This window comes from Saccostrea echinata, unplaced genomic scaffold, assembly GCF_033153115.1.
Source record: "Saccostrea echinata isolate AGI-Se365-2 ecotype Australia unplaced genomic scaffold, CSIRO_AGI_Sech_v1 ptg000028l, whole genome shotgun sequence".
Classification (NCBI taxonomy): domain Eukaryota; kingdom Metazoa; phylum Mollusca; class Bivalvia; order Ostreida; family Ostreidae; genus Saccostrea; species Saccostrea echinata.
The window spans coordinates 10,826,214-10,847,699 of record NW_026889777.1 but is presented as its reverse complement, the minus strand read 5'-3'; the positions used below and the strand labels follow the sequence as shown (position 1 = coordinate 10,847,699).

Below are 21,486 nucleotides of genomic sequence, written 5' to 3'. Positions count from 1 at the left end.
GTACCATTTGCCCCTTTATTCTACGAGTAATAACTCATCTACAGGTATGGATGTTAATGGATGAATTCACTTACCTTGTTATAGTCATTTGCAAAGCTATTTTGTTAAAACATAAGCACCATAGTCCGAGGTTGATATTAAAAAGAAGCTTAAGTTTCTGAATGACATTATCTATGTAGCTTGTACATTTTTCCGTTTGCCCTATCATGATCAGCAGCATATAGGGGGCTGACCAGTTGACAGGGCATGCTTAATCCTCAGTGGCACCTGATCCTACCCCTGATGTTTGAGAGGTCAGTGTTTGCTCTGCTCTCAGTCTGTATTGTTTCAATAGACTTATGAGCTTGATTACCGTTCGTTATCTTTATTCTACATTGAAAGAGATGGCCTTTTAACTCGACAATTTATTTTCTTCTTTCAAGAATAAAAATCATTCATCTCATCAAAATTCTCTCTCTTTTCAGATGATAAATGAACCTTAAAGTATAAAATGCAAACAGCACATTGCCCTGTTGACATGAAATTATGTACTAGTATTTATTGCATTTAGTATAGATATCTGAAGGATTGTATTGAAAGGGAATGAATATATATATTGGACATAAAAAGAAACGCAGGGTAACATAAAATGCGAAATATTTTTGATTGCATGGCTGAAAATTATGAAAACTGATCAGAGGTTTATCTTTATTGTGCACGAAAATCGGTGTTAATTAAAAATATAACCAGAATTTGTCAAGACTTTCTCGCAAACATTCACATTTACCAAATCAACTTACTTCCTTATATTCTATCTCTTTAAATACAAATTTTAAAGCATCTGTTCTACAATGTGGACATTTATCTGAACAAATCCATATTCAGAGAGGCTGTAGACAGGGAGATCCCGTTGCTCCTTATTTATTTCTCCTCTGCTGAAATCCTTGCTATTCTTGTGAAACAAAATAAAGACATAAAGGGCATTATTATTCAGGAGAAAGAACACAAAATTTCCCAATATGCTGATGACACTTCGCTTGCTCTCGATGGTTCACCAAAATCACTTTTTGCTGTTCTTGATACGTTGGATTTTTTTTCACGGTTGTCTGGGTTAAAAATAAAAATAGTAATAAAACAAAAATTATTTGGATTGGCTCGAAAAAATTTTCAAATCATGTTTTTCACCATCCAAGATGGAAGTTAGATTGGGGGTCAACAACTTTCTCATTGCTGGGTATTAATTTTTCTGTAGATTTAGTGCTATTGCAAAATGCTTTAAAAATCTGGCAATTGAGAGAACATCAATGAAGAAAAGTTGCTTGCCTTATTTACCATTTTATTATGAAAATATTTTGTTAAATAATAGATGTACAAAAATTATTTATAATGACATAAACAAAAATTGTATGCAGCCTACAGCAATTTCAAAGTGGAATGTAGAGTTGACTCCCCATGGGGTGAATGATATATGCACACAAGATGTTTTTCGAGTATGTTTCAAGACTACAAATGATTCTTCTGTACAGTGGTTTCAATACCGACTTCTTCATAGAATTCTTCCTGTTGGATATTATCTTAAAAAAGTTAACATTAAAACATGTGATTCATGCAACTTTTGTAAGGAGGGTATTGAAACTATTAAACTTGTATTTGTAACTTGTAATGACATAGTTGATTTATGGAGAAATTTGAGTATGCATATCTGTAGAACAACTTCTAAAAGAATTGGTTTTAATATTAAAAATATTATTTTGGGTGAAATACCACTCACTAAAGATAACATGATTATAAACTTTATCATGTTATACACTAAGCAGTATATTTTTTCTTGCTCATCACAATGTAAAAAACCAAACTTTTTTGGCCTTATAAATCATTTGAAAATGAAATATAACATTGAGAGAAGTGTATCAATCTATAACTCTAAATTATCATTGTTTGAAAGAAATGGGACTTATGGGAGAAAATGTTTGAACCCAGTTGAAATGTTTTTCTTTTTAACCAATCTATGGAATATTAGGGAATGTTTTATATTTGTTTTTTCAATAATTGTTCTGATTTTTTTTTCTAACATGTGAAGTACAGATATAATGGTTTCTGTCCTCTTAAAGCAGCCTTTATATTTCTTCAACATATTTCCAGCTTAATCCGATAAGTGTGAGTGACTGTATGAATGTGTGTGTGTGTGTGCAAAAAAAAAAAATCCATTGTATACTGTTTTTGTAGACATTTATATGGATGTATGTATGTATACAATGGATAATGCAAATTAAAAAAAAAAATTCTATCTCTTTCTCCAATCGAAAATCTTAGGGACTTACTGGTTTGAAGGCGCCAGAATGCCCCAGCAACTCTCGTCCAACTAAGGAGCTGCCCGACAGATAAATGCACTTATTTACTCCTTGCACAGGAGAATATAGGCTGCTAGAGAGGTGCATGTGAGATAATTAGAATTTTTATTTTCACTTTTTCGGGGGTACCGTCATATAAATTTCAATAATTCATAAATTAGCAGTTAATATCAAATGAGATTTTAATAACATTTTGATGAAAGATGAGTTTAAATGTTAGATAACAATAGTGGAAAATACTTTCGAAAAAATAGCGGTAATTTACTTCAAAACTTTACCCTGCATTTCTTTTTCCTTTCAGTATATAAAAAAATGATGCCTTATGAAATTGATCAATGTTTGTCCAACAACTTATTCTACATGAAAACAATGTTTGTTATCAAAGATTATGTATATTTATTGACTACTTTACGTAAGGTTATCTATATATTTTTTCTCCGAGTACCGTAGTTGAATGTTTTTTTTTTCATTCAGGTGTAAGATGTAAAGGCAATGTTTGAAGGGATCGCGTAAAATGTAATAAAATATTTGATTTTACAAAGATTAATGCGCTTCTCTTACTTTCATCTACTTTATCTAAATTTACTTATTTTTTAAACGACTACAAAAAAAAAAAATAAAAAAAAAAAAAAAATAAATAAATAAATAAATAAAAGAAAATTATAATTAAAAAGAAAAAAAATACTCATCATAATTCGAGGGAAATAGAAAAAAAAGGATTTCATTAATTTTTAATTGAATGTTTAATAAGCATTGAAGTATATTTTTTGAAGGATACATCTCATAACTGCGAAGGTGTGTGTAAACAAATGGGTAACTCGCGTTAGCGCCTTTTGAATGTATATCGCAGCTTGCAGCAATTCTTTAAAAATGAGATAACAAACTTGAAAAAACGCCCGTCCTCCAAGGCTTTGGGTGGGAGAAGAGGCAGAGTGACGCACCGCGTGGCCGGAATTTTAATTGTTTGATTTTAATCGATCAATCTCTGCCTCTCCTAAGACATGAAACAAAATGACCATTATATTACATCACTATACAACATTTCAGACTTGAACATTCAAGGAGGACACTTATTGATTACAATAAAAAATTTTAAGTAAACTTAAATTTATAAATTCTCTACCCTACTTTTCGGGTAAGCTGCAATTAACAGAAGAGACAAAACAGCAGCTGCTACGTTTAAGGTTGTCTGCTCAATATAAAAGATATTCTTTATAGTTGTTCAAAAAAAATGTAACTGATTGATTGATTATATGTTGTTTTACGTCTCATTCGAGAATTTTTCACTCATATAAAGACATCACCATATACCGGCGAAGGGCTTAAAATTTAGACCCTTACTCGGCACTCAGGGCCATTGAGCAGTGAGGGATCTTTATCGGGCCAACGCCTGCCGTGACACGGGGCCTCGGTTTTTAAGGTCTCATCCGAATGACCCGCAACTTTCACTTCAGAGTGCCGAGCGCATGGCGAAGGAACAGTAGCTACGAGATTCGATCTCACGACCTACCGATGTCTCTACCGACTGAGCTACCTTGACGGTCAAAAAATGTTAAGTACAAAGTTACATTATCTTTTATTCGTTAAAGAATTATTCGAAATAAGTCATATCTTCGATTCATTTTTTTTAGCAGTAAGTACTTCTTGTATTCATACACCAAACGGACGGGTAGTTTGTCTTCTATTCTGCTTGTTGCGTAAAACATAAATCGAAAATATTTAAGGCATATTAATGAGAGAAAAATAGTACTGAGTAATGTTGACACTGTTGGAATAAGACTTGTTGGGTTCTAGATTATAACTTTACGGTTTTGGTTTATGACCATTTAACCTTTCCTTTATTTCTTGTCGGCAATCTAAAAAAGTTCATTTGTTTATGTTAAAAATGTGATAAAGATGCAATTAATTTAGAAGAGGTCTATGGCCACATCGCTCACCTGAGCAAATTTGGCTAGATAGAAGCAGAAATAAGTGCAGTATTGAAAGGGGGGGGGGCTTAAATTTACACTACCTCAGGATGCCTCTATATCAATATTACTAATCATGCTTTGCTTTTCTTAAACAGAAAAATTTTAAAGATTTTTTTCCCTATGTATTCCGATGTAAAATTTTGATCACTATGGCCCCCACCCTACCAATCCTTAAATTGAACAAATTTGAATCTACACTACTTGAGGATGCTTCTATAATAATATGGCTAATCACGGCTTTGCTGTTCTTGAGCAGATTATTTTTTCAAAATGGTTCCTATATAGTCTTATGCAAAGCTTTGACCCTCTGTTGTGCCCCCAACCCCTGGGGGATCATCATTTAAACAAACTTGATTTCACACTATCTAAGGTTTCTTCTGTAGAAATATGACTGATAATGGCTTAGTTGTTCTGAGAAGATTTCAAAGATATTTCCAACGTAACGTGTATGATAAGTTTCTTACAAGTGATATACAGGTTTTCCTTTTACTCCGACTTTTCCTTTGTCCGAGTTAATGATTTGAATGATTATTAAGACATCTCTGTCTGAGGGTATATCACACAGTGCTTAAATGTTCTCTTATCTAGAGACGGGGACTGTGTAAGGTATTACTTGCACCATGTTTCTCCCCAAGGTTCCCATTGAAAGATAAGAAGCAGGTGTCTCAATCTTCTTCAGATTTACTATACCCAGAACTTAACATCAATCGATTCCCTAGAATACTTGCCACTGGTGTTTTTAACGTTTGTACTTTTATCTGCTCTTACCATTAAGGCTTACCATCCTCTATCCTTAAATGTCTATCACATACATAATACTCTGATATTAATTTAAAGCATTTAACAGTGGAAAAGGATTTACCAGGAGAACGTTTCAAACGTGTACATGTAAATAACTAAGCAGTACGTAATTAACAAAGATGGCATTGAAGTCTATGGGGACAAGCAATTTGTTAAAAGTAAAAATTCAAATAATTAGAATATTAGATATTAGATATAATTTAATGACCATTAGAATATCAATACATACTGTAGTGGAAAGATGCACTAAAACACATTAGAAATAAAATGACAATTGGAAACGATTTTTTTACCAGCTGATGATTTTTTTAAATAGATTTTTTTATTAATAATAATAATAAAAAAAAAAAAAACAATGGGAGAAAACTATTACCAAAATTCAAGGTTATAAATTAGGACACATTCCACCCTTCGTGCTAATAATAATAAATGGGAATTATGTCTTAATATACTTTTCAACACCAACACATCTGTTTTGCATTTAATTTCATTGAATTGTTTGCTATCAGCGATGGAATACCATAAAATATGTTCTGTATTGCTTATTCAACGTCCAACTTCTTCAGCTAGCTTCTGAATGCCTGATTTCCCAAAGCTTTGTTTTATATATACCCTTTGACTAGTTTATTCCAAGGGTTGTCAGGTCATTCCACTATTTGAAGTCTTCAATGCGTTTTACTCAAATGCCCCTTAACAATAATATGACATAATATGACTAATAATGCATTAGTTGTTCTTGAGAAGATTTTTAAAGATATTTCCTATATATTCCTATGGTAAACATTGACCCCACCATTGTGTTCCTGCTCTACCCCTAGGGATCATGATTAGAACAAACTTGAATCTACACTACCTGAGGATACTTCTATTATAATATGACTAATCATGGTTTTGATTTTTATCGAGAAGATTTTTAAATAAATTTCCTATATATTCCTAAGTAAAACTTTGACCCTGTCCTATACCCCCGGGGGTTATGAAATGAACAAACGTGAATCTAGAGTATGTAATGAAACTTTCACAAAACTTTCATCTTCTCTTGCCAACAAGTTCTTGAGAAGAAGGTTTTGAAAAGAAACCATCAAATTTTCACGAATTTTTAATTATCTCCTCTTTAAAGAGGGCATGACACTTCCTGTAAACAAACTTAACTTCCCTTCATCCAAGGATGCTTTGTGGCAAGTTTGGTTGAAATTAACCCAGTGGTTCTTGAGAAAAAGTCGAAAATGTGAAAAGTTTACAGACGACAGAAGACGGACGACAAACGACAGACAGACGCCGGACACTCTTTGATCAGAAATGCAGACTTGAGCCTTTGACTCAGGTGAGCTTAAAAGTGAATCATAAATTATTAATTGAAGAAATCAATATATACATACATACATCCAACTGTCGAATTTAAAATCATAGCAAAAAAAAACTCTTTTTTTCATGTAGAAATTTTGGAAAAAATTCCCCTTCATAAGAATTAAAAAAAAATATCAGGTCTTATGATTTTGAGGCATAATTAGTCCTCATGGCAATTCCAAACAATGGTCTCCAAACACTGCCTAGATATTGTTGATGAGGATCTCAAACATCTTTTAAATATCAATTTTACAGGACCTGTGTGTATAATCAGAAGTTTTAGATGACCAGTGACAAAACTGGAACATTTGCTAGTTTCCTTCTCAATGTGGAAGAAGTTGTCTTTAATGTCAAGTAAAAAACCCTTGTTTTTAATTTATGGGATTTTAGGTTTCAACAGAAGATTACAATCACTTCTCGAATATGTTGTTTCACAATATTGTTGAAGTTTCTTACAGACTTGATCCTTACCACACCATGTCCTTTTCGGTTTTTTAGGTCACCTGAGTCACTCAGGTGACCTATTGCTATCCGTTCTCGTCCGTCGGCGTGCGTCGTGCGTTAACATTTGAACATTTTTAGCTTCTTCTCTGAAACCGCTTAACCAATTTCAACCAAATTTGGCATATAGCATCTATGGGTAAAGGGGAACAAAAATTTTGAATTTCATGGTCCCTGCCACCCTGGGGCCTGAGGGGTGGGGCTAAAACCTCCAAAAATAATGCAATCTTTAAAAATCTTCTTCTTTACTCCTGGACATCAAGCAGTCAAACTGTTGGCATCATTATAATAAGCATTGAGCCCTCTACCAAAATTGTGAAATTCATGGCCTCAGGGTCAGGGGTTCTGGCCCCAGGGTGGGGCTATATAGATCATATAGTGAAAGTGCATTATTTCTTTGAAAATCTTCTTCTCTGCTCCTGGGTATTAAATAAGGTAACTAAGTACATAGTTATGAAGAGCAAGAGTGCCTCTTTCAAAATTGTGAAGTTCATGGCCCCAGGGTCAGGGGTTCTGGTGTTAGGGCGGGGCTCTATTGATTATATAGTGAAAATGCATTAATTCTTTGAAAATCTTCTCCTCTGCTCCTGGGTATTAAATAAGGTAACTAAGTACATAGTTATAATGAGCAGGAGTGCCTCTTCCAAAATTGTAAATTCATGGCCCCAGGATCAGGGGTTCTGGTGTTAGGGCGGGGCTCTATTGATTATATTATAGTGAAATTGCATTAATTCTTTGAAAATCTTCTTCTCTGCTCCTGGGTATTAAATAAAGTAACTAAATACATATTTATGATGAGCAAGAGTGCCTCTTCCAAAATTGTGAAATTTATGGCCCCAGGGTCAGGGGTTCTGGCCTCAGGGTGGGGCTATATAGATCATATAGTGTAAAAGCATTAATTCTTTGAAAATCTTCTTCTCTGCTCCTGGGTATTAAATAAAGTAACTAAGTACATAGTTATGATGAGCAAAAGTGCCTTTTCAAGAATTGTGAATTTCATGGCACCAGGGTCAGGGGTTCTGGTGTTAGGGCGGGGCTCTATCGACTATCTAGTGAAAATGCATTAATTCTTTGAAAATCTTCTCTGCTCCTGGGTATTAAATTAAGTAACTAAGTACATAGTTATGATGAGCAAGAGAGCCTCTTTCAATATTGTGAATTTCATGGCCCCAGGGTCAGGGGTTCTGGTGTTAGGGCGGGGCTCTATTGACTATATAGTGTAAAAGCATTAATTCTTTGAAAATCTTCTCCTCTGCTCCTGGGTATTAAGGTGATAAACTAAGTACATAGTTATGATGAGGAGGTGGGCCCCTTCCAGAATTGTAAAAGCCATGGCCCCAGGGTCAGGGGTTCTGGTGTTAGGGCGGGTCTCTATAGATTATAGAGTGAAAATGCAGTAATTCTTTGAAAATCTTCTTCTCTGCTCCTGGGTATTATTTAAACAAACTAATTGCATGGTTATGATGCATAAGGATGCCTTTTCAAAAATTGTGAATTTCATGGCCCCAGGGTCAGGGGTTCTGGTGTTAGAGTGGGGCTCTATTGATTATATAGTGAAAATGCATTTATTCTTTGAAAACCTTCTTCTCTGCTACTGGAGATTATTTAAACAAACTAAGTGCATGGATATGATGCATATGGATGCGTTTTTAAAAATTGTGAATTCATGGCCCCAGGGTCAGGGGTTCTGGTGTTAGGGCGGGGCTCTATTGATTATATAGTGAAAATGCATTGATTCTATGAAAATCTTCTTCTCTGCTACTGGAGACTATTTAAACAAACTAAGTGCATGATTATAATAGGCAAGGATGTCTCTTCCAAAATTTTTAAATATATGGCCTCAGTTTTTGGGGTTCTTGAGGAGGGGGGGGGAGGGGGGGGGGGCTCTATTGATTATATAGTGAAAATGCATTAATTCTATTAATTAATCATTAATTAATCCTGTCTGCTCCTTAGTGTTGAGCTGATAAATAAATTGCTTAGCTATGATGAAAATGGGAGCTTCGAACAGAATTTTTAAATCTTGTGGTCCTAGGGTCAGGGGTTCTGGCATAACGATCGAGGAGGGGGGGGGGAGGGGCTTTTGATAATATAGTGGAAAAGTGTTAATTCTTTGAAGTCCATAGTTATGATGATGAGGGTAACTCTTCCAAATTTGTAAATTTCTTGACCTTTGGTCTAGGGTTCTGGTGTTAGGGTAAGGATTTGTTGAATCTGTAGTGAAAATACCAGTTACCTGTGAATTTCCTCTCTGCTTCTGGGCATATCAGAAGCAAACTGAGTAAAAGTTTAAATGATATAAGTAAGCGTATTTCTACCAGATTTTTGAACATCTGGACCATTTGTCTAAGCATTCTGGTCCTGGACAGGGCTCTATTAATTTGTATTCTACTGAGAGAAGTTATTCCCCTTTTCCATTCACCTTTGAAAATTAATCACTGTAAATAATGTATTTGAAAGGTTAATAGAATAAGATAATTATGCAAGAATGTTTATAGTATAATTCGAAAAGTACTTTCTTCGTTTTAATAATCAGGCAGACCTGTAACTAATAGATAAATAAATGGGGAGACAAAAATAACTTATCTTATTAAACGTTCTTCAAAGACCATAAGAGAGGTCAATGCTAGAGGTCTTAATATGGGTTTAAAAATAGTACAGAAGCACTAATAGTTTGTTAATAGTCTGCATGGTGATAGTGTTAAGTTGTGAGTTGATACTGAATACTAGACTAATTATTTTGTTGATTCTGATTTCCTACTTCTCTTGCTTTAGGGCAACAAAGCTTCATCTATCAGTGTATTTAACTTCTAAATTGTTGTATTATACTCAGGTGACCGTTAAGGCCCTTGGGCCTCTTGTTTTAAATACCCAAAGTGATTTTTTATAATTGTATTTAGCGTTATCTCACCGTTCCTAAAGGCACTTACCTTACCACAATAAATGAAAATGTCAAAGTTAAGCAAAGGTATCAGAACTTCATTACATGTATACTTTATAAAATATTGAGTATCTTACATTTATTGCTCTATCAATATATATATTGATTATAGTTGAAGTTGCAATACTAGTAATAATAAATATTTATCTTCTGAAAAAGTCTTACCTTTATGTACACTTTAGAATATGAAAACAATATTATTGACAGTGGCATCAAAAAGCAAAGGATCAGCAGAGTCATGTTATAACTGACATCTTTCAAGTCAATCCCAACCCAATTTGGGCCACACGAAGTTCCGATAGGTTCCACTACAAATGAACTCCACCCAAACACAGGAGCAAGAGAGAATCCCAAGGCATAGACATACGAAGACATGGCGATGATTTTTGCGATTAAGGGCTTGATGCAGTTGTTATGGACAACTAAGAGGTATCGTGTGTAAGCAATAGCAGCAAGTAATGTGATTTGTGAAAGACCTAGAAAGGTCATCAAAGTTCCGTATGCTGTGCAGGCAGTTTCTCCTAAGATCCAGTGTGTGGCAAAACTAGAAATGATAAGCATTGTTAAACCCACAGAACTCATCAACAAGTCACCAAAGCAGACAGAAGCCACCAGGAAACAGTTCGCAGATCGTAGCTTGTCACTCCTGAAGAACACGGAGAGGACCATAATATTACCACTGGTAGCTGTCACATTAAAGATGACAAACGAAACTCCAAAAACATAATGAGCAGTGTCCGGAAGTCTTTCATGGCCTACAACGTTTAACGAACCAGAAGAATTTGTTTCATTCATACTTTTATTAAGCACTTCAATGTGAACTGATTGCAACAATGAATAAAGACTTGATATTATCAATGTTAAGCTAATATTCCTATATGTTCTTGTTCACACAGTACACAGAATTTTATACGTCTGTGATTACCGTTAACGAGTGTAAATTGTTTTTATAATAGCGGATTCTCAGCTCCGCCTACAGCTCGTTTGCACGCCAATGTATAAAGGACATAGGGTCATTTTAGAACGAACATCTACAACCAATTAGGGGTAATACAATTCTTAATGTTTTACAACATTAATTTTAAAAGTTCTAAGATATAGTAATTACAGTGTGGCTACATATTCAAAGGTGCATTTTTAGCAATAGAATAAGTTTTTATTGATTCAGATTATTTTGTTGGGGATAATATTTTTCCTTCTCTCTATTTTGAGGAATTTTCATGTCTTGTTCATTGTTAATCTAAACAAAAAAGTAATCAAAATGCAAGTTTCAAAGGTAGCACGGAATACTTTTGAATTAAGACAAGTTGCATCCCATTTACATAAGAACATTAGTTTTTGTTACTTTATTTCAGTTATATGCACAAAGAAGTACCGTTTTTCTTTCATTTTACGCAATATACGAACAATATAACAATTTTTTGAAATAAAAAAAACCCCTTAAGAACTAATTTTTCCACCAAACACTTTACAAAAACCATTCTCGTTTCCGAGTAATGAGATGAAAAATTCTAAAGGCCTTTATAGCTCAATCTAACATACTCACAGTAACTTTCTAAGGATAAAGTTCTTTAAAATCACGCTTCAGTGTATAATACTTTTAACTTTCCAGTAAACCAAGGTGAATTCTTTCTACCCTACTTATACGGAATTTCTAAACTTCATAAAAAACCTTACAAAGATAAATTTCCGGGTCCTGTAAATGCTCAACCAAGCCCGTATCTTTATTCTTTACAAGAATATTAAGGGCTTTAAAAGGAGAAACGTTAGACGTACTGTGCTTCAGCATATTCTAGAAGTGGTGTAAATTAGAAAATTTATTCTGAAAACTCTGAAGAATAATTTTTTCTAAAGTTAATAACATCAAAACATACGAATTTTCTACACCTTTTAAAGCCATTTCTGACGATAAATTAAAAACTAGACTCTTTGATGTCATAGACAAATGCTTCTTCAATAAAAATGGAACGAGGAAATTTACGTATGTTGTGACTGGTCAGCAACAAAATAACTTTGTTGAAAATCACTCTGAGTCTACACAAAAATACATGTACTTATAAGTTGATATTAAAAGGATGCTGGAGTTCATCATTGACAACATTTATGTTTTATTTCTCAGAAGACCATATTGAAATCTGATGTACACTAATTGTACTCCTTTATTAGCCGACCTGTTTTTATATTTCCATGAAGCAGACCTTATTCAAAACCTTCTATATGAGAAGAGATCACTTGTTGTGGCCTTTAACGCGACATTCAGATATGTCGACGACGATTTATCAGTTACCAATAGATACTTCCATCCATACGTCAACTCACTATATCCCAGTGAACTTGAAATATAAAAACACCAGAGTATGCTACACCTGTTTCATATTTGGATGTTTACTGACTGTTATCCTCACCCTTATTATTCAAGGATTAAGTCCCTTTTCATCGGTGTCTATATATATCTTACATGTTTAATTTCCCATCTCTTGTTTAAAAGATGCAAACTTAAAGGACAATACATCACGTGTATCTAAATTTGCGATCTGTTAATTTAAAAGAAATACTACAGTAAAGTAAATTATAGTAAAATCGATGGTTCTAATGTATCATTTTAGAAAAATTAAAGTTTCAAAGTCATCACTACAATATCATAGTCAATAATATAGTAAATCAAATTGTCAAAGTTATCACTATATTAAATCAAAGTTTAAACTCATTACTATAGTAAATCAAATTATCAAAGTTATCACTATATTAAATTAAAGTGTTAAACTCATCACTATAGTAAATCAAATTGTCAAAGTTATCACTACAGCAAATTAAGTGTCAAAGTTTATCACTATAGTGATTCAAATTGTCAAAATTATCACTAAAGCAAAATAAAAATCTCAGAGGCTAACCATAGCTAATCAAATTGTCAAAGTTATCACTAGTGCAAATTAAAGTGTCAAAATCTTCACTAAAGTGATTAAGTGTTAAAGTCTTCACCATAGTAAAAGTAATCACTATAGTGAATTAAAGAGTCCAAGTCATCACAATAATGAATTAAAGAGTCCAAGTCATACCAATAGTGAATTAAAAAGTCCAAGTCATCACAATAGTGAATTAAAGAGTCCAAGTCATCACAATAATGAATTAAAAAGTCCAAGTCATCACAATAGTGAATTAAAAAGTCCAAGTCATACCAATAGTGAATTAAAGAGTCCAAGTCATCACAATAATGAAATTAAAAAGTCCAAGTCATCACAATAGTGAATTAAAGAGTCCAAATCATACCAATAGTGAATTAAAAAGTCCAAGTCATCACAATAGTGAATTAAAAGGTCCAAGTCATCACAATAGTGAATTAAAGAGTCCAAGTCATACCAAAAGTGAATTAAAGAGTCCAAGTCATACCAATAGTGAATTAAAGAGTCCAAGTCATACCAATAGTGAATTAAAGAGTCCAAGTCATCACAATAGTGATTTAAAAAGTCCAAGTCATCACAATAGTGAATTAAAGAGTCCAAGTCATCACAGTAGTAAATTAAAGAGTCCAAGTCATCACAATAGTGAATTAAAGAGCCCAAGTCATCACAATAGTGAATTAAAGAGTCCAAGTCATCACAATAGTAAAGTAAAGAGCATAAGTCATCACAATAGTGAATTAAAAAGTCCAAGTCATCACAATAGTGAATTAAAGAGTGCTGGTCATCACAATAGTGAATTAAAGAGTCCAAGTCATCACAATAGTGAATTAAAGACTCCAAGTCATCACAATAGTTAATTAAAAAGTCCAAGTCATCACAATAGTGAATTAAAGAGTCCAAGACATCACAATAGTAAATTAAAGAGTCCAAGTCATCACAATAGTGAATTAAAGAGTCCAAGACATCACAATAGTAAATTAAAGAGTCCAAGTCATCACAATAGTGAATTAAAGAGTGCAAGTCAGCACAATAGTGAATTTAAGAATCCAAGTCATCACAATAGTGAATTAAAGATTCCAAGTCAACACAATAGTGGATTAAAAAGTCCAAGTCATCACAATAGTGAATTAAAGAGTCCAAGTCATAACAATAGTGAATTAAAGAGTCCAAGTCATCACAGTAGTGAATTAATCATAAAGAGTCCAAGTCATCACAATAGTGAATTAAAAAGTCTAAGTCATCACAATAGTAAATTAAAGAGTCCAAGTCATCACAGTGAATTAAAGAGTCCAAGTCATCACAATAGTAAAGTAAAGAGTCCAAGTCATCACAATATTGAATTAATTATAAAGAGTCCAAGTCATCACAATAATGAATTAAAGAGTCCAAGTCATCACAATAGTGAATTAAAGAGCCCAAGTCATCACAATAGTGAATTAAAAAGTCCAAGTCATCACAATAGAGAATTAAAGAGTGCTGGTCATCACATTAGTGAATTAAAGAGTCCAAGTCATCACAATAGTGAATTAAAGAGTCCAAGTCATCACATTAGTGAATTAATTATAAAGAGTCCAAGTCATCACATTAGTGAATTAAAGAGTCCAAGTCATACCAATAGTGAATTAAAGAGTCCGTCATCACAGTAGTGTATTAAAGAGTCCAAGTCATCACAATAATAAATTAAAGAGTCCAAATAATCACAATAGTGAATTAATTATAAAGAGTCCAAGTCATCACAATAATAAATTAAAGAGTCCAAATAATCACAATAGTGAATTAATTATAAAGAGTCCAAGTCATCACAATAATAAATTAAAGAGTCCAAGTCATCACAATAGTGAATTAAAAAGTCCAAGTCATCACAATAGTGAATTAAAGAGTCCAAGTCATCACAGTAGTAAATTAAAGAGTCCAGGTTATCACAATAGTGAATTAAAGAGTCCAAGTCATCACAATAGTGAATTAAAGACTCCAAGTCATCACAATAGTAAAATAAAGAGTCCAAGTCATCACAATAGTAAATTAAAAAGTCCAAGTCATCACAATAGTGAATTAAAGAGTCCAAGTCATCACAATAGTGAATTAAAGAGTCCAAGCCATCATTATAGAAAATGAAAGAGTCAAAGTCATCACAATAGTTAATCAAATTGTCAAAGTTATCAAATTAGCAAGTTTAAGTGTCGAAGCTATCACTGTAGAAAATGAAAGTGTCAAAGTCATTACTATAATGAATCAATTGTCAAATTAATTATTACAGTAAATTAAAGTTTTTGAAGTGATAAGTTGAATAATTCCAAATGACAAAATTAATAACATGAGTCTTTTTCTTTTATAGAAGTCTGATTAAATTTATATCGTAGGTATATTCCAGTTTTGAAGATTTTTTTTAAAGCAATTAAAAAAAAATATTGCAAGTATAGGACGCCTGAAATCTGACAAACTGCAAATGACAAGATAATTCTGTTTGTCGCTGATAACGACTCTTTTTTTTTTTACATTATAAATGTTGAAATAGTAAACGAAAGATCCACTGACAGTGTGTTTTTTGTGTGGCACATTAGTAATTCAAGTTATGCAAATGCCATTTAGTACTTGAAATTAGATGTAAAGAGTTAATATCTTATACAAGTAAATTTGAGTAATACCTTTACTTAATCAAACTTTTCAAAGTTATCATTATAGCATCATAGTGTTCACTCTAGAAAGTCATATTTCTAAAGTCGTCACTATAGTAAATCAAAGTATCAAAATTTTCACTAAGTATAATCATAGATTATATGGTGTCAAAATTATGACCCTCATTAGCTATAACTATAGTTATAATAGTATATTTTGTTAGGGAAGCGTCATTCTTTTATCACTGTCTGACTTCATATAAAACCGTAATTTAAGATCAAAAATAGATGTGCAAAACTGCATAGCTCCTATTTTTTATATTCAATGCTTTTGCTTCAACTCCTATGGTCTCGGACACTTTTTCTAGTAAACAAAATCATTCAACTTTAAATCAAAGGGAAATGACTCGTAATGCGAAGATCATTTCTAAAAAGTTGTTTACAGAGTTTTAAAATAGTTTTTAAACGTCTTATACTTTCAATAATTGAGCTAAAATTGAGCTAATTCAGTACGGAATAAGCAAGATATAATTCTTCAAAGTTAGTGTCTAAAAGAAAGAAGCAAAAACTAGATCGTTCCTGGAGCAACAAGCAGGTTGTCCGTCCAATTTGTCGAGAAAGTGCCAACAATTTCAAAATAAAAATCGTACATTTATAGCCTGTTTTAAAATTTGTAAGGTTTTTATAAACTTTTTAAGGCTGGCGCTCCTGAAGTAAAAAGCTAATTGTATACTCTTTTAATCTTAATTATCCAGTACATATAACTATGCACGATTTTATAAAATGTTCGACACCAATTTCATTAGTTTTGCTTATTCATAAAGCTTTATTATTATTATTATTATTATTTTTGAAAAATGAAAGCAAAATCTAAAAGCTCTCCAGACCACTCCTTTTTCTTGATATCCCCTAGAAAGTGTTTGCATTCTTCCAAAATTTTCTCCAATGAATCATGTAAAATGTTAGAGTTTCAAAATATAATGAAGATTATATTTTAGGAGCTGACCCCGTGGTTCCTTAATGAACAAGCGCTACAATGTTTTTGAAAATGTGATTTTTTCAAGGGCTAATAGAATTTTCAATTATCCTTCTCAAAATATTTCTAGCTTACAAATTATGAAAAAGTTAAAATATAGGACTTCGACCCCATCTCTAATCATGTACAGGTGACTTCATAAATTTTCAGACGTCACTTTTTAGTTCTTTACCTTGGTATTGTATTCCGATTTTTTAAAAACAGTTTTTAGAGATGAGAAAAGATTAAAAGTTCTCTAGAAACCCTTTAAAGAACCCTACCCTCTTTCTAGCTTCTCAAAACACGTATTCACATTCTACACAGACTGCTTTAATAAGTTATAACAATCGGATAATTCTCTAAAATTTGTATTTTAGGGACTCGTCCCGTAAGATCGGGAGACAAAAGCTAGATGACATATGAGTTTTCTGAAAATTGAAAATTGCTAAAAAGTATTTAATCTTCAATATGCACGAAAAATGTTTCGAGTTCTGGAAACACAACAAGTTAGGGTTAAATTAAAATGAAAACGTTTATACCATTTCACAAAGATATCACTTCTTATAAAATAAAATTTTGTGCAATTTTACATTGCATAGGACTATTAAGCTACAAAAAAACCAAACAATGCATGCGAAAATCTTTTAAGACACAATGGCTCATAAACGTAGGTGATCTTGACATTTCCAACTATTTTCTCTGTGAAAACTTTTTGAAAGTTAATGGTATTTACTGTATATAGGGAAATTTTTGCTTCTTTTTTCGCCCCTTTTGCCTTACTCTTCGGTGGGTGAATCTAAAACGGGGCGAATTCAAAGAACAGAGTATTATTTCTAAAAATGAACTGTGACTGGGCGAATTTAAAACGGGTTAATTTGTTTGCACGTTTAAAATGGCAAAAAAAAAAGTGGCTTAATAACCCTGTATAGAGTATATCACGATATTGATAACTGAATGTAAATTTCGCCAAAAGAAAGGTCAAGTATCTAATACGCATGTCACGTTCCTGCTGCCATTGTATCTGACGTCAGCGGAGGGAACAATGGAAATTGACAATTGAATTCCTCTTGTACATCAATCCTATTAGACAGCATTTTTTTGATCTGCACATCTTTATTTCACAAATGCAAAAACGAAATTATTGTCTAGCTTCGGCCTTTACCCAAATCATGTCTGGTTTCCAACTATCGTTTATGGCGTGGCATACCCAAGAAACTAGATAGTGATTTCTTAAAAATAAAATTTTAGCTCGAATTTGTAAATATAAATACAAGTATCTGATCTTCACTTGTTAATATTACGTCATAAAATGTGACGCATTTAATATGCAGTGAGAGACGGATCACATGATTTCTTCAGTGCAAAATGTTCTATAAATGAATAAAATATTATTAACAGAAAGAAGAAGGTGCCATTTCAAGACAAAGTTTGCCCTGTATTTGTGAGAAATTAACTTAAGCTTTCTGAATTATTTTAACTCTATGCAGTAAGATCATAAAAATCGTTTTTTCTTGTATGATATTCTAAATGCCAGTAATGACATCATGAACTTGTGCTTTTTAATGTATTTCCTTTTAAAAAAAATACAGAAGAAATCGATTTTCCTTGAAATTATCTTTTAATGAATTAAAACAACATGCATCACCCACAAAGACTTTAAGATTTTTAATTTCTTAAAGATTTTTAATTTCTTAAAGATTTTTATGTCTTCTAATGCTTATAGGCAAGCTCACCGCAGCTAGTTTTTGCTAATTTTGTACAAGCCAAATAAAACACTTTCATAGAGATGAATAATGTCATTTATTAAAATGACGGTATAAACATAAACAATTTAACACACAAGAGAGGGATCAGATTCACAAGTTTTGGTTATCAGTTACGTAAAATATGATAATGTCTGATCCCCCAAAAATTACTAGAAAAAAGTGCCTGTAAAACAAGACAATCAAAACATCATAAGAAAAAGTTAGCAAAAAGATTTTTACACAATATATATATATATATATATATATATATATATATATATATATATATATATATATATATATATATATATATATATATATATATATATATATATATATATATATATATATATATATATATATATATATATATATATATATATATAATGATACATAAAAAAGTGGGCGACGGCTTTAGATATCATTTCCTGAAGGAAAAACCCATTTTTTATTCAGTATTAGAATTGTAACACATTTATGACATCATATTTCCAGAACAATCTTCCTTTATGCCAAACTCTTCATGATTAATATTATAATAATAATAATAATAATAAAGCCTTTATTTATCCAGGATGACATAGTTTAGCAACAATGCTAGTTTTCAATATGGTCCTGCATTATAACATACATACAGACAGGTATTAGTAAAACACAGTTTAAAAGAAATAGAGTACATATAAGATAAATAATAAATGTGAAATATAAAATAAGTAAATACAAAACAAAATTAAAATGTATGGTGGTATTCTCTAAGATAGTTTCTCTTAAAACATACAACACTTGTTGAATTTCTGGTGTTTTCACACAAGGTATTCCACGTATTGCTACCTGAAACACTGAAAGATCTCTTATAATACTCAGTCTTTGTCCTGGGTACATACAATAAATTTGAGTTGGAATTTCTTGTTTGCCTCTGGCTAATTTCTGATACATATTTAAAAACATTTAAGTAATCTGGCATTAATCAATGTAATACTTTATACATTAAAATGACTTTTCTATAGATAAAATAATCTGATAGAGGCATCCAGTAAAGTTGTGCAAACATGACAGAAGATGGTGTTTGAAAAATTCTTATGTTCAAAATGACCCTAGCAGCACGTTTTTGTCATATTAAAAGCTTTTTCACATTTTCAGCATTTCTTGGATTGCTCCATATGGTACAACAATATGTAAAATGAGGAAAAATCATAGTATTAAAAATCTTCAACAGTGGATCATTTGACATAAAATATCTTATTCGTCTTAAAATGCCAATTCTCTTGGATATCTTGCATACAAGTGATTCAATATGACTTTTCCAGGACAAAGTTTCATCAATAATAATACCAAGTAATTTTGACTCCTGAACACATTCTATAACATGGTTATTTACAACTAAATTTAATTTTCGACATTTTGATAATCTTTGTACCGTTCCAACAAGCATACATTGAGTTTTAGACAAATTTATGCTTAATTTATTTTGCTCAATCCAACATATACTGCGTTTCAGGTCTTCACACATCTTTGATTCTATGTTTTCTACGGACTTATCTGTTACATCTTGAGAAGTATCGTCTGCATACATATTTACATGAGAGTGTTTCAGTGTTTGTGGATAGTCATTAATGTACAGGATAAAAAACAGTGGGCCTAAAATAGAGCCTTGTGGAACCCCAATAGTTACATTCTTTTCATCTGATAGATCACCTTTCCAAATAACTTTCTGTGCACGATTTGTTAAGTATGATTTAAACCATTCAAAAGTATCATTACATATACCAAAAGACTTAAGTTTGTGTAGTAAAATCTTGTGATTGACAGTGTCAAATGCTTTCCTTAAGTCTATGAAAAGTACACCTGTAAGTTTACCTTCATCAATATTTTTAAGCCATCTATCTACTACAGAAATAAGAGTACTTTCACATGAGTGTTTGGGTCTAAAACCAGACTGACAATCTGTTATTAAGGAATTTACCGACAGATACTCATAAAATGAATTAAAAACGTGTCGCTCTAAAATTTTGCTGACACAAGGTAAAATAGATACAGGCCGATAGTTGTTAACTTAACATTCATCCCCTGATTTAAAAAGTGGTACAACACGTGCTTTTTTCCAATCATCTGCAAATTTACATGAAGATAAAGAAAAATTGAAAATATATGTTAGAACATCAATATTAATACACTTTAAAATCAATTTATATTTAAGCAAATTTCAAAACATTTTGAAAAAATCAAATGGTCATTAGTCATTTGCAAAATTATTTTGATAAAAAACATTATGAATGTACACATAAGTACTCTGAAACGAAGCTTGCGTTTCTGATGGACAATATCTAAGTAGTTTTTGGAGATCAGAGGCCCGTTTTACAAAAGAACTTACGACTAAGATCAAAAACTTAAATTGATTGTCAAATTTTGCAAATTGATGATTCTGTTTCAAATTAGTAGCATAAAAATATCTTGCTAAATTCTTTTTTAAAAGATCAAAACCATTTTCAAATAAATGTAAAATAGCAATAAGCAGAATCAAATTTTGATCTTAGTCGTAAGTTCTTTTGTAAAACGGGCCCCAGGTCTTCCAACAATCTGTTGGAAGTCCCATGGGTACCAATTACATCAGTTATTAGCATACCTATTTTTGTATTCATATGAAGAGAATTTATTCAAAGTCTTCTTCAAGAGAAGAAGAAAACACTTGCTGTTGCCTTCAACTGGACATTTAGATATATCGACGACATATTATCAATTAACAATAATTACTTCCATTCATAGGTCGACTCGATATATCCCAGTGAGCTTGAGATAAAAATACCACCGAGTCTGACACATCTGTTTCATAGTCGGATATGTTACTAGAAAAAGGCGTTAATGGTAACCTAACGATCAAGCTTTATGATAAACATGACTTCATTTTTTCAATCGTCAACTTCCCTTACTTTTTGTAGAAATATACCCTTATCACCTGCATATGGGATTTTTGATTCCCAGTTGATTGGATACACAAGTACATGCTCTATGTATGAACAATTTCTTAAACGAGGTAATCTATTGACAAACAAGTTGATGAAACAAGGATATCAACAGTCTCGTTTGAAGTCATCAGTGTTATGGTCGATACAATGACCTTCCTAGCAAACACAACCTATCATTAAGTCAAATTCTGACTGACGTTTTTCATACTAATTGTTAGGCCATTATTTATACACTGAATTGTCTACGAATTTTTCCGTTTTTTCCCGATCAGGACAAGGATCACAAGCCGTCAGAGGATGCTGACTCCTCCATGGCATCTGATCCCACCTCTGATATTTATGGAAGACTGCATTTGCT

General features: G+C 32.2%; 1 protein-coding gene across 1 annotated transcript; it reads right to left on the bottom strand.

Moving 5' to 3' along the window:
• Positions 1 to 1,482: 1,482 nt before the first annotated feature.
• On the bottom strand, positions 1,483 to 10,685 carry LOC133193862 (melanopsin-like). The gene is made up of 2 exons (XM_061329781.1): positions 10,056 to 10,685; positions 1,483 to 1,539 (listed from the first exon to the last, which is right to left on the bottom strand). The coding sequence occupies exons 1-2, from the start codon at positions 10,683 to 10,685 to the stop codon at positions 1,483 to 1,485; spliced, it is 687 nt and encodes a 228-aa protein (XP_061185765.1).
• Between the last annotated feature and the right edge of the window lie 10,801 nt (positions 10,686 to 21,486).